Source organism: Mustela lutreola, chromosome 5 (assembly GCF_030435805.1).
Source record: "Mustela lutreola isolate mMusLut2 chromosome 5, mMusLut2.pri, whole genome shotgun sequence".
NCBI lineage: Eukaryota > Metazoa > Chordata > Mammalia > Carnivora > Mustelidae > Mustela > Mustela lutreola.
Genome location: NC_081294.1, coordinates 35,055,182 through 35,067,983, shown reverse-complemented (window position 1 = coordinate 35,067,983; position 12,802 = coordinate 35,055,182). Strand labels below are relative to the sequence as shown.

At 40.7% G+C, this 12,802-nt stretch overlaps 1 protein-coding gene across 1 annotated transcript in view; it reads left to right on the top strand.

Annotated features, from left to right (window-relative positions):
- The first annotated feature begins 5,141 nt into the window (after window positions 1–5,141).
- The window catches only part of FGF10 (fibroblast growth factor 10), an 87,761-nt gene continuing 80,100 nt past the window's right edge, over window positions 5,142–12,802 (top strand). Inside the window, exon 1 of the mRNA XM_059173939.1 lies at window positions 5,142–6,648. Within this exon, the coding sequence (XP_059029922.1) occupies window positions 6,297–6,648 (352 nt within the window). The 5' untranslated portion in view covers window positions 5,142–6,296. The remainder of the gene's footprint in view (window positions 6,649–12,802) is intronic.

Genomic DNA, 12,802 nt, shown 5'->3' with positions numbered 1-12,802 from the left:
AACTCTTACTGGGAAGTAATTAAAATAAGCTGGAAAGCATAAAATAAGCATCCAAATGTCTGAGAGCAGAAGGTAAGGAGAGCAAGTTAGGTTGAGTTGGCAGAAAAGATGCAGCCCAAATGCCTAGTCTGTAGAAGAACCTGTAATATGTGAGGGATTATGTGAGGAACACATAGCAGGAAAAGATTGAGTCTTGATCCTGTGTGAAGCCAGAAAACAGCTCTTCTTATAGACAGTAGGACAACCAGAAAAAAATTTCAGAGGCTCTTTTTCCTCCTCTCAAATCTCTTCATTTGCTTTCTGAGTCCTAAGATAACTTTATTTTGTTCACCATTAATAATGAAGTACCTGAAGTCATTCTACTCATTCATTTAATCATTCATTCATTCATTCATTCATGCTTTTTACAAGAAATGCTGCTCTGTCTTATTTATTTGTAAAATCCCGTACCATACACAATACCCAACTGGCACATAATAGGTTTCCATAAAACGTCAGTTAAATAAAAACCAGTTAATGAATGGATGAAGAAAGAAACTTACTACAAATGTTTGTTGTAAGGTACTGCAACTTTGAAGAAAACATGACGACCTGCCAATTGAATCATAAACATAAATGACTTATCAGAGGGTTTAAAATTCTGATCAAGGATACAGGACTAGGTAACCTAGAGGGCTTGAAGTGGAAGAAGGCACTGCTCTACAAAGGGACAGCTGGAAACACAGAAAACAAACAGAACGCTTCATACTTCACAGCTTTGTCAAGGGAAGGTTCTGTTTACCCTCAGCTGGGAGGAGACAAATAGCAGCTTTGTGGAATTATGTTTGGTGTGTTTGGTGCCAATAGGCAGAGTTGAGGTTCCAAGAATGTTGGTGATTTATTGGATAGCTTAAACATTCTTACATAATTTTTTTTTTCCTTCAAAAAATCTTTGCCACTACCTTGGCCATTTTTCATTCTTAACAATAGATTGCTAAGCCTGTTTGAAAGCCTGGGAATACAAAATTTAATCTAGTGTCAAGCCCTGGGGGGAAAAAAATTATTTAAGCTAATACCTATGCTTTGAAACATCAAATTTTATGAAAATTTAATCCTGGAATAGAGAAAGCAGAATCAAATGATAAATCCACTTTTTTAGAAGATGCCATGAATTTCCTGGAGGAGCACTTATAAATTCAGATTATATAGAAAAAAAATTCTTGATTATTCTGCAAGCATGTGGCATGCATTGCTTTCTAATTGTGTTCATTTTACAAGTTTTGATAACATAGCCCCCTTTGCCAAATATGTACATCAAAATTTATTCGGCTAGTCAACCGGTACCCAATTAATAATTCGACACCAACTTATTTTATTACTTTTCTCTGGCTAATCTATTACAGCAAAGATTTATTAGTTTTGCATAAGTAAAGCCTCCTAACCCCTTATCATTTCCACCCTGGCAACTCAGACATTAGAGTGATGAGTGGTCAGTGATAAGAAGAAGAGAAGCCAAGAGGCAGGAAAGAGAAAACAGACTAGGCAGGTGTTACCAAAAAATTTAGGACAGTAGCCTATGGTTGTTAAAATTCGGACTCAGCATCTGAGTTCTAAACTCTGTTCTACCACTGAGTGACTTCGGCATCAGTTCCTTCAGCTATAAAGTAAATGAGCTTGGATTCAACTACTGCTAAGTTTTCCCCTGGCTATCAAGTTCTATACCACTCTCTTGTGTTTTAAGATCTCTCTTCCTTTCAGTTGAAACCTCCTCTTAAAAAAACAAGATATCACTATTTGCTTTGGCCCAAATATCACTGACCACAAGCATCATCTCTAGCTACATCCTGGAAAGACCAGAAGTTCCAACGATGCCTTAAAACTGGCATCTTCCTGGGCTTCCTGGGCTTAGTTGGTTAAGCATCTGCCTTCAGCTCAGGTCATGATCCCAGAATCCTGGGATCGAGTCCTGCATCGGGGTCCCTGCTCTGTGGAGAACCTGCTTCTCCATCTCCCTCTGCTCCTCCCCCTTCACTCGTGCGCACATGCACACACACACTCTCTCTCTCCACTGAATACATAAAGCATAAAACAAAACAAAACAAAACAAAAACAAAACCCTGGCATCTCTCCCACATCCAAAAGGGAACATGGCTGGAACACACAGTCACAAGGACTACCCTTGCAGACTTCAAAAATGAGGCCTGCACATGTCTACTTTGTCGAACAGCCTGGCTGACTTTTGACCTGACTTCTTATTATTTGAAGCGGCTTACTGACACTGCCAATTACATCACACATAATCGAACACACATCTTGTCACCGAACCACAGATAGTGCCAAGCAACATAAAGGATCCAGGAAATACATACTTAAAGCGTAAACCGCTCACACAGAAGAGCTACCGAAGGATCTGGAAGTACATACGCAAACGGCTCCTCTGAGGTTAAATAGTCACAGCTTAGGATTCTTCAGTGGCTGCTGCCACGGACTTGCTTTTAAAAGCTTCAGTAGCTTCTTAAGACATCACATTAAACAAAAGGCCACATCTATTTCTTCCAATAAAGAGCTAGCCCAATATTACTGGGTATGTTTAGGACATAGAAATAAAGCATGCCTTCCAGAGGTTGGAAAAAAAGAAAAACAGCCTTTTAGAATTAGTTTAGGCACCACTCCAATCTGAACCTTGTACTGTCCTTTTCAATCGCTGCAGAGAAACAATTAATAAAGGAACCCATTAAGACGTGATTATTGCTGCTAAAAAAGGAAGGTAGAATTTCAGTCCTTTGAAGTAACTGAGAATGATTCAGGCCTCATTACAGAGATATAATCTACATTCATACATTTATGTTAGTGATTCAAATCTATTGGGAGAGATTGAATTCCGTTAAATAGTGCATCTTTCCTGTGGAACTTTTCTCAGGCTTTCTCGGGCTAACCTCAGAGGTGACCTAACAATGCAAAGCAGAGGAGTATTTAGGGATTCAACTGTGCTATAAAAGAAAGGCTGTACAGAAAAGAAAAAGAAGAATGAGATATAATCTAAAAAGCTATGTCAGCTTTTCCTTTGGGCTGTTTTGTGAATGCCCTTCCTGTCATCACGCTGTACAGAAGAACGGCGGAAGGATTCTAGAAGTTTTAAACACTGCACCTGCTGCAACTAGATTTTAATATGGAAGTCTGACGATGTGTTTTTTTTCCCATTTCAAACAGAATTAAAATATGAAACTTCTCACAAAGATCCCAACAGCTTTCTCTGCTGGAGCAGAAAGTCAGTAGATGTGGGGGTGAGGGGAATAGAGGGAGGAACTACCTTCAGGGTAGGAGGGGGTGTCTTTTGTGAGTCTTAAAAAAAAAATTGAGAGGATCTCAAGCTTACATCAATCGTGTTGATGTCCAGTGTAGAGAAACCTCAAAATTACAACTTCCTTTATTTTATAACTTTTTACAGCAGAATCTTTACTGTATGGTTTCATCAAACATTAAAGAAAAAACAAACATGCAGTTTTAATTAGTTTTGTCAGTTCAAACATTTGGATTCTACTGAACAGTTGGACTGAAACTCAAATCCCTTGGAAACACTACGCTTTCTCTCAAGCATTCGTTAGGTCAGGTATAAAACTGTGAACTAGAAAATTAAAATTAGCACAGTGATTTCATTTTTAAACATCCAAACTTTAATGAAAGAACAAAACTTCGAGCATACGAATGACGTATGTTCTTTATTTAAGTTTCCAATTAATGGCTACAAAAATCAAAACTAATTGTATTAAATTAAAATAAACCTACTGTGCTATTCACCACATTGTCAAAATCTTTTCAGTAAGTATTGCAATTGGTTATAAACAAATGCAATTAAAATCCTGATTCTAGCATTACATGGTTCTATTTCAAAGGCTCTGAATGCATAGGAAAATATAAGCAGATGCAAGTAGTCATTTTTTTCAGGTCACTAAACAACATAATTGGGCAATCATTGCTAATGCCCATCGCTAAAGTTAGATTTTTTATTTCTCTGTATTTTCTCCTCTTTACAATGAAGACTAAGGTCAAATGCACATTGTAGGGATTCTGGCTTGTTGTACATACAGACCCCAGCCCCTCTGATTAGCTCCCTTCCAATTACAGTTACAGAGGTCAAACTCCCAAGTTCACCTTGAAGCGATTCTCCATCTTAGAACAGCAATCTAACTATTAAGTTGAAGCATATGAAATTGGCGCTTTGGAAGGTCAAAAAAATAGAAAATACAGCAATTTCATATGCTTCATCATAACACTAATGTTTAACTGCCTTACAGAACACAAATATTTGACGCCATGACATCTTCAGTTCCTCCTCCCAGTCAACCCTTCCCTACCCAGTACACAGCAATTCTTGTAGGGATCCTCTAGGAACTATCTCTGACTGGGATCAGAACCGATTATCACAGTTATCAGCGTCTCGTGCCTCTTCATTCTTGGCAAGGCTTCCTAGCCAGGGATTTGGTTCTATCTATACCTGGACTGTGAGCATTGCTAGCGACCCGGTGAGGGCGAGGAGGAGGGAGAACTGGTAGTGCAGCTCTATCGTAAAATAGAGCCCTCTTAACATTAAATGTAATCATAGAAAAAAGAAGGACGCCCCTATTATGACCAAGTGCAAAGGAAATCGCATGGAAAACAGCAGAACTTTCGGCCAAATCCTATGGGTAAATCTTCGCAATCTCAGTAAAGTGCGTTCGCTTTGAAGTGCACGCGTGATTCAGTAAAGGACTCATGCTAGCAATTAGAAACTGGTCCTTTCGGTCCCCTAGTTCATTTGCGCCAAGGGAGAGGCGACTTTTAAGGGTGACGATAAATCTCCCTCAGCTTAAAAGGCAGAGAGGGCCAAAGTGTGAACTTTTTACTTCAGCAACGGAAGCGAGAAATCAGTGATTCATTAAAGCGGAGACCTCCTTGGAAGCTGGCAGAAGAGGAGGAAAAGAAGCTAATTATGTCTCCCTTTTCTGTGCTCACTCCGACCAGTTTATAATCTGCCGCTTCAGAGGGTTTATCCACAGCATCCTCCGCTTTCTCCCCCAGCCCGCCCCTCCTTCTGGGAGCCGGGGAGGGGGGACAACAGTCGGCCAGGCGGCAAGCTCCAGGTGGCTCACAAGTGAGAAGGGGGCTCCCCAGAGGGGACCGGTTCAGGCTGGAGGACGGCAAACTTCGGAGAGCCAGAGGACGCAGCTTGCGCCGGTGGCCCCGCAGCCCGCACGCCGCCGCTCCCAGCAGCGCGCCGGAGCTGGAGGCGCGGGGCGGAGGCTGCGGCCGCGGGGCCACGGGGAAGGGACCCGGCAGCCCCCAGCTCCGCGGAGGCATCGGGCTCTCCCCTCCTTGCTCCCCTACTCTCCCCCCACCACCCCGCCTCGGCCCCCTCCCCCTCCCTCTCCCTGGCGTTCCCAGCAGCCGAGGGTTTCAGATGTCCCACCGCCGTTTGACCCCCCTCCCCCCGCTTCTCCACCCCTGCAAATGAGGTTTGACCAGCAGAGGCAGAGCCCACCTCTGGCTTAGAATCACTGACATTTAGACTCCAGGCTTCAACCTGTTTACAAGCGGGCTTTCCAAAGGAAGGGGGTGGTGGGGTGGGGGGGAGGGAAACAGGGCCAAACAAAACACCAACCGCCATCTCCCCCAAACAAGAAGTGACTTTCTGGAGGCCTCAAGTCAACAGGCACCACCAAAAAGAGAAAGCAAGAGGGCGAAGCGAACAACGGCGACCGGCAGCTCGCTCGCCTCCAGTTCTGACAACTCCAAAGGGACGCGCTTTTAGAACCGGCTAGCAGGCGGGGGCTCTGCCGAGAGGGGCGAGAAGGTGCCAAGCCCCGAGAGGCGCAGATCTCTCCCCCAGCCTCCCACCCCAACCTCTGTGGGTTTTTTTCACCGTACTGTCATCTGTTTTTTAGACCTTTTTTTTTTTTTTTTTTTTTTTTTTTGCATCTACCATGGTGAAGAAAGGAGTGAAGAAGAGAACAAAGTAATTCCTAGGGGAGTGAAGATCGCTGGGGACCAACACTACCACCGCCACCACCAGCTCCTGCTACTGCGGCCACCCACGTCCACCATTCACCGGGAGACTCGAGAGACGCAAGGCAGCGGATCCGAGAAAGGAGCCAGGGGAGGCAGCCGGCCCTTCCGAGGAGTTATGGATGTTGGTGCATTCACTTCTGGCCAGATCCGCGCCCAGAGGGAGCTAAGCAGCGGCCGCCACCTCCAGCTGTCTCCCTGCCTCGCACCAGGTCTTACCCTTCCAGTATGTTCCTTCTGATGAGACAATTTCCAGTGCCGAGAGTTTCAGTACAATGTGGAAATGGATACTGACACATTGTGCCTCAGCCTTTCCCCACCTGCCTGGCTGCTGCTGCTGCTTCTTGTTGCTGTTCTTGGTGTCTTCCATCCCTGTCACCTGCCAAGCCCTTGGTCAGGACATGGTGTCACCAGAGGCCACCAACTCCTCTTCTTTTTCCTCTTCCTCCTCCTCCTCGTCCTCTTCCTCCTTCTCCTCCCCTGCCAGTGCGGGGAGGCATGTGCGGAGCTACAATCACCTCCAAGGAGACGTCCGCTGGAGAAAGCTATTCTCTTTTACCAAGTACTTTCTTAAGATTGAGAAGAACGGGAAGGTCAGCGGTACCAAGAAGGAGAACTGCCCGTACAGTAAGTAACAAACGCGCGCTCCCCTCCTTCCAATTATCCACCCCCCACCCCACAAGGGGGGGAAAATCTGTTCCAGATGTGGCCAGCTAAATATTTACGTCCCCAACCCCTGTAAAATGATTAAGTGAAATACTTTCACACTAAATCACTCCCCCCCCCATACATTGTGCTGCTGCACCCCCTCTCCTTGGCGCAGCTCCCTCCACACCCCCCCGACTCTTTGCCACCCTCTCTGCCCCCTCTCTCCGGCTTGTCATTCCCAGGACCACGCAGGGCGCTGGAGAGTTGTTGCTGTGCCTAGATGCCCCCTTTCCGTCTCCATAGCCCTTCCGCACCCCATCTCAAGGTCCCCTCTCCCTCCCTTCTGGAAATGGCTCGAGTAAACACATTTGGTTTCTTTTCGCTGGCAATCTTATTAAGAGTTTTGGGACAGTTTCCTCAAGCTGAAAATAATTATCCGCTGTCAATTATAGGGGCTTTATGGGACCTTTATTTAAGAAAGAAAAGTCAATTCTGCTGGCTCCCCACCCCGATGTCTTTACCCCACTGCCTATCTAAACAGGAGTGCAAACATTTTTCTGGTTCTGATTTTTTTTCCCCCCTCATGTTGGTTTGAGTGATCGCAGTCCACGAAGTTAGCTTTTCAGGCACCACCGCTGCTATTTGTCTTCTGCCTGCCTTCTCTCTTGGTAACATGACGCTCACTCACGTCTGCATTGTCAATGGCATATGCGCTGCTTTGTGGTGTCCTGTTGTACTCCTTTCTTCTGAAACCTCTCATATTGCAGAGCCATACTACTACAGCTCTGTAAACATCTGGGACTGGATTCACACAGACCTCACACAAATTTCATTGTCATTCTTTTATTTTCAAAGTAAAAGTCATAAGTCTGTTTCCATGGCTATAGTTTGTCCCCTTGGATGAGGTTTTCTGCTCAGGACGAATTACGCCCTCCGCTTCATCCCTGGATTTCTTTCCATTTTCTTCTCTCTCTTTCCTTCTTTAGCTCTTTCACTTCTTTCTTGCAGGGCTGTGGGCTGGGTAGAGGGAGGGAGAACTAGAAGAGGAGGGGTAGATATTGTGTCTCTTCTTGAATCAGTCCTGCAAAGCCAGATTATTCCATTGGCTTCCTTTCCTAGTTACTTTCAAGTGGTGAGACTTATTCACTCTCTATTGATTGCTGTTTGAAAGGATCCTGAGGCTATGTAATGGCACACTGAGGACAGTAGACAATGACATTTAAACATCTTTAATGACCATTTAGCATTATCTCAATGGTCCTTCCAAATTACGCTTTCTGTGTCAGTTGTTTGGGAATTTCTTGGCAACTGACTTAAATACAAGGGTTGGACATTCCAAGATACCTTGGCCCAGAAAAGTATCTGGTACTAAGGAGAAAGACAGTTAATCAGAATTTAGCATTTTCTTTTTAAATAAAGATTTATAGGAATTAAGACTTAAGATTTCTTATTTGGGAATCTACATATATTCAGCATTAATTTCTGTTCCTCTTCAGCAGCTGTTTCCGTTTACTAAAATTAGCAGTATGTTTAGAAGTAATAAAAGTATTGTGAAAGTATTTTAAAGTATTCCATCTTGTGTTTAATATAGAGATTTTAAATAGTCCATTACCTATTTTTTTTCCATTCTGATTCATAGAAAGGGGCTGAAATAATGTCATTTATGATTTTTTTGTTTGAAAGTCATTTGTTACCTGAATTCATTAGATACTGTACATAGATGTTATAGTTGTTGATTAAAATTTAATACCTTTGTTCACTTCTAAAACAAAAGAGTTGTGTCATCCAGGTAGGATGATAGGGGAAGAAGTAAGCTAAACACTTGCTAAAGAGTGAGATGGGAGTTTAAAAAGAAAAAAAAAAAATCCCCATTGACTGAAACCTTTCTTTGTATTTTTAGTTCATGGAGATAAATATATTTTCAAAGTGTTAACCTTGAGCAAAATTCCATTTGTTATTTGTTTCTTCTGAACTAATTTGATTTTGCTATTGGTATATTTTAACTGTCTTTATAATGTGATACAAGGACCAATCTATACTAGGTTGTTTACACAACTGAAATTAATATTTTCCAAAATAATAATTGTGTGTGCTTATTTAATAAAATGATTGTCCGGATACACATAGAAATATATTTTTACAACAAGACTTATCTGTGAAGAGAAGAGTATATAATTTTTATTGCATAAAAACTAGTGTGGAGAATTTCCACTTTATCCAAAATATAATAATATCTCTTCCATATGATAAAGTGTAGCAACAGCCCTTGTTAAAATATCATATCTTATATAGTAATACAATGTTAATCAATGGTTGAAAATGAAAGGGGGTAGGGCTTACTGCTAAATAATGTCAAACCATAATAATTTAGGCTTTCCAAGAACATCTGTATCAAAACATAGCAAGTGAAAAGTAGAGGTTGGAAAAGTCTTAATTTCACATGTGGCTGGGTAATCAGAACACTGCTACAGTTTCCAGCTGGACTGATTCAGCTGAACTACATGGTATCATTAAGATATTGTCTAAATGTTGCATAATTACATGTGAACAAACTTTTGCCATGCCTACAGGGTAACCAGCCAGCCAGCCCACCAAATGGTAGCCTGCTAAATATTAGGGTTTCTGAAGAGTGTCAGTTCCTTGTCCAAAAACCACTTTTCAGTAACATTTTCCTAAACAAGTTATTAATTATTCTCAATATACAAAGCTGTTCTTTTGAGGTTTGCTTATTTGAAGCTTAATTTTCTTTGTTACTTTTGACCCTAGTATTATTGCTGCTAAAATACAATAACAGCTTATCTAAGAGGTTACATGTTTGGGATGTCCTGGGTAATTAAACAACTGCTTTACTGGCTTTTTGCCAGCAAAATACTAACAAAAGGGAAGTAAGGAAATCACCCATAAGCATTGCAAAATCGTTTTTAACTTCTACCTCCAAAGCTGGTTCCCAGAAATTGGATGGTTCTAAAAATATTATATGCCTAAAGAAACTCTTCGCAATTTAGGTGATTATAACTTTTTTTTTTTTTTTTTTTTTTTGTGGAAGAAGGGTGGTTTTTGGTTTGATTCTATGCCATTATATGAAAATAGAATAAAGGGAGCAAAGATGAATTATGTTTTTTCAGCTAGAAGTCTAAGAAAGCTTGAATAATTTAGAATAGCTGTAGTGTATCTGTCACTAGGTTTGCTTAGGCTCATTTAAGTTTGTTTTATCATTCTTTACATCTAGCTCTTTGCCCTTGAAACATTACCACTCAGCTCCAGTTCTGGCCTCCTAGAAAGGCTGGATACAGCTGTTAGATACCCTTGCAACTGGGACTGGGTGGACTTACTTCTGGATGTGAGTGGACTGTGGGCTTCTCCCACGGTTGTCACTGGTAGAAAAGGGGAGTCTAGTGAAAAGAAAATGTATCCCTAAACTTGAGATTGCCAAGAATGGCTATTCTCAAAACAGAAAGCCACAGTGCTTGGGAGTCTTTGCAGAAAAGGAGTTCCGGAAACAACAGAGAAATCAGTGTAGCATGTGCCTATTTCTTCAAATATATAGATCACTTAACACATCATGGTCCTATAATTAAGGTATAACTATCCATATCTTTTCAAAGATGAAGCTGAAAAAAGGAAATTATCCAAGGTCATTCAATTGGAAACCAAATCTATTTGGTTATTTCTTTTACCTCCACCACTGGCAGCATTGATGCCAATAATATTCTAATTAGATGCCTCAGAAGTCTAAACAACAAATTCTAAAATCGTAATCACTTCTTGCTATGAACACCGACAGTTCTTCAGGTTCAAACTGGAACAGTAGTAAATTGGGAGAGGAACAGAAATGAAACATGTTCAAGGTGTCCTCACTGCAGGTGGCTACATGGTATCAGACAAAGTTAGTGCATTCTCTAAGTGAAATATCTCTTTCCATATTTTGTTTGGGAATATATCTGCTTATGGAAATACAAAATACATGTACACAGATCTCATCTCTTGAAAAGGGCATTAGAAATACATGACCATTTAAGAAAAACCCATGAATGTCATTGTGTATAGTAATTGTTTACAGCTGAGGGCAAAATGTTTAATTGTTCCCACGTGTAATAAAGTAAGTTTTTTTTGTAAATACCAGTGTGAAATTGGGCTGTTGCAGAAACTTCTGATATACGACTCTAAAAAGGGCAAAATCGTAGAGACCTCAAGCTATATATATATATATAAAGAAGGCTTTAAAATGAGTCTACAAATCTAAAAGGTATTTTACCGCATATAAATGACAAATTACTGTCTAGGATTAAAGGTCTGCCTTATTACTTCTAAATCAGGACTAGGACTTATTATAGGAAGTTAAGTAAGGGCGAGAAAGTAATAGGGATTTGAATATCATCTCCTAATAAATATACAATGGATTTTTGGAAAGAAAACCTATATACAACTGGTATCCTCTTTAAGTTGTGGTCATTTCTAGAGTTTGGTTGCATAATTTACAGCTGACAGCACTTAATCATGCGCACTGAGGATTTATGAAGGTGGAAGGCACTGTATTTAATGTTTACATGACACTGTCCCGTTGCCTTTACTGCATTCCTACCATATGGACCCTCCACTTTGATGGCTTTATCATAAATCCATTAAAAAATGCACAGTTACAGAGTTTCCTCTTCATAAACCTGATTTATAACCTACTAGAAGAAACCCAAGAAAAGAGTTGGCAGAAATCATATGCCAATATTAGAGTCTGAGAACTGAGAAATGCCAATTTCTAGGTAGGTCTTGGGTATTTTAGGATTCTATTAGGCAAAGGTATGGCCCATTCTTTAAGAACAGGTGTTTTCAAAATGATGATTAAGCACAGAATTTAAAAGAAAAATTGTGTCTCACAGAGCCAAGGAAACTCCATTGCATGCACATTTTCTTCTATACTTTTACTGTCTGGTTTAGAGCAAAAAGGCTTATCCCAGTTCATCTTTTTAGTGTTTAATGAACTTATAGTAGAATATGAATGAGCACTTTAAATTCCTGCAGAGTTACCTTCATGTGCAGAGGCAAACCCCATTTATTATCCAAATGTCTGACTTCCCACAAGCCAAAAATGCTGGAAAAAAAAGTTGACAGCTCATTTGAAATGGAGCTAATGTTCCTCACATTTATGAGCTGCCTGTGAATATCTACATCTTTCCTAAGCTTTAAATGTCTGGACACTTATCCAAAATTGTAGTACAAATGATATTTCTTTATTATCCTTCAGAAAGAAGAGTAATACATGTGTATGAGTTCAAAGTGATTTTAATCTATCTTAACATTAATTCTGTGAACTCTGCAATGAAGAGTAATTCAGATGACATTTTTAGTATTACTGTTCCAACATTTGTTCGCATTAAGAGTTGATACTTGCTTAATATAAGTAAAACATTAGCATTTCCCTCCCAGAATTTAAGTTCTTTTTCAATTTTCCAGTATGATGAGACATAAGATTTATGTTTATGTAATTTTAATACAGCTTTATCACAATCTAGAAGATAATGAACCTCATTTTGTCTCAAGTCTTTTATGCAGAAATATCTTCATTTTTTATGGTGTATTGCAATGATTTTAGATTCATTTACATTTACCATGTGACCAGTGGTGTTGTTACTTGGTTTTGCCAATCAAAAATACTTAACTTTTCATCACTGGCCTTCTTCCCCCGCAACCCTCTCTCCCCCGCCGCAGCCCCCAGTGCCTGCTCCCTTTACCTGTGCCAGTTAGTCTGGATGTCAAGTGGCAGCCTAGAACTAGGCCTCTAAATTTAGTGAAAGAAAATGTACCTGCATCTTGGGAAGTCATCAGTGACACTCTGGCCAAGGATTAATGAATATAAAATGTCAATGTTTTATAGAATCAGTTTAAAACCAAACATATAATCAGTACAGAGTTGACACAAATAGAAAGTTTCAAGATACCTAAAAGGGAGTCAGGTCATCCACCAAATAATAGCCTGAAAGGCTCCCTGGCCTTAAAATCAGGTCAGTTGTGTTCTTTCTTTGAACACTGTGTTCTAATTGGAACAATAAATCAAAGAAGACACTCCGAGTAGATTCCCATGTAAGGTGGACAACTGGACAGTGACTTTTTACTGCTGCTAACACGTGCATCCAATTAC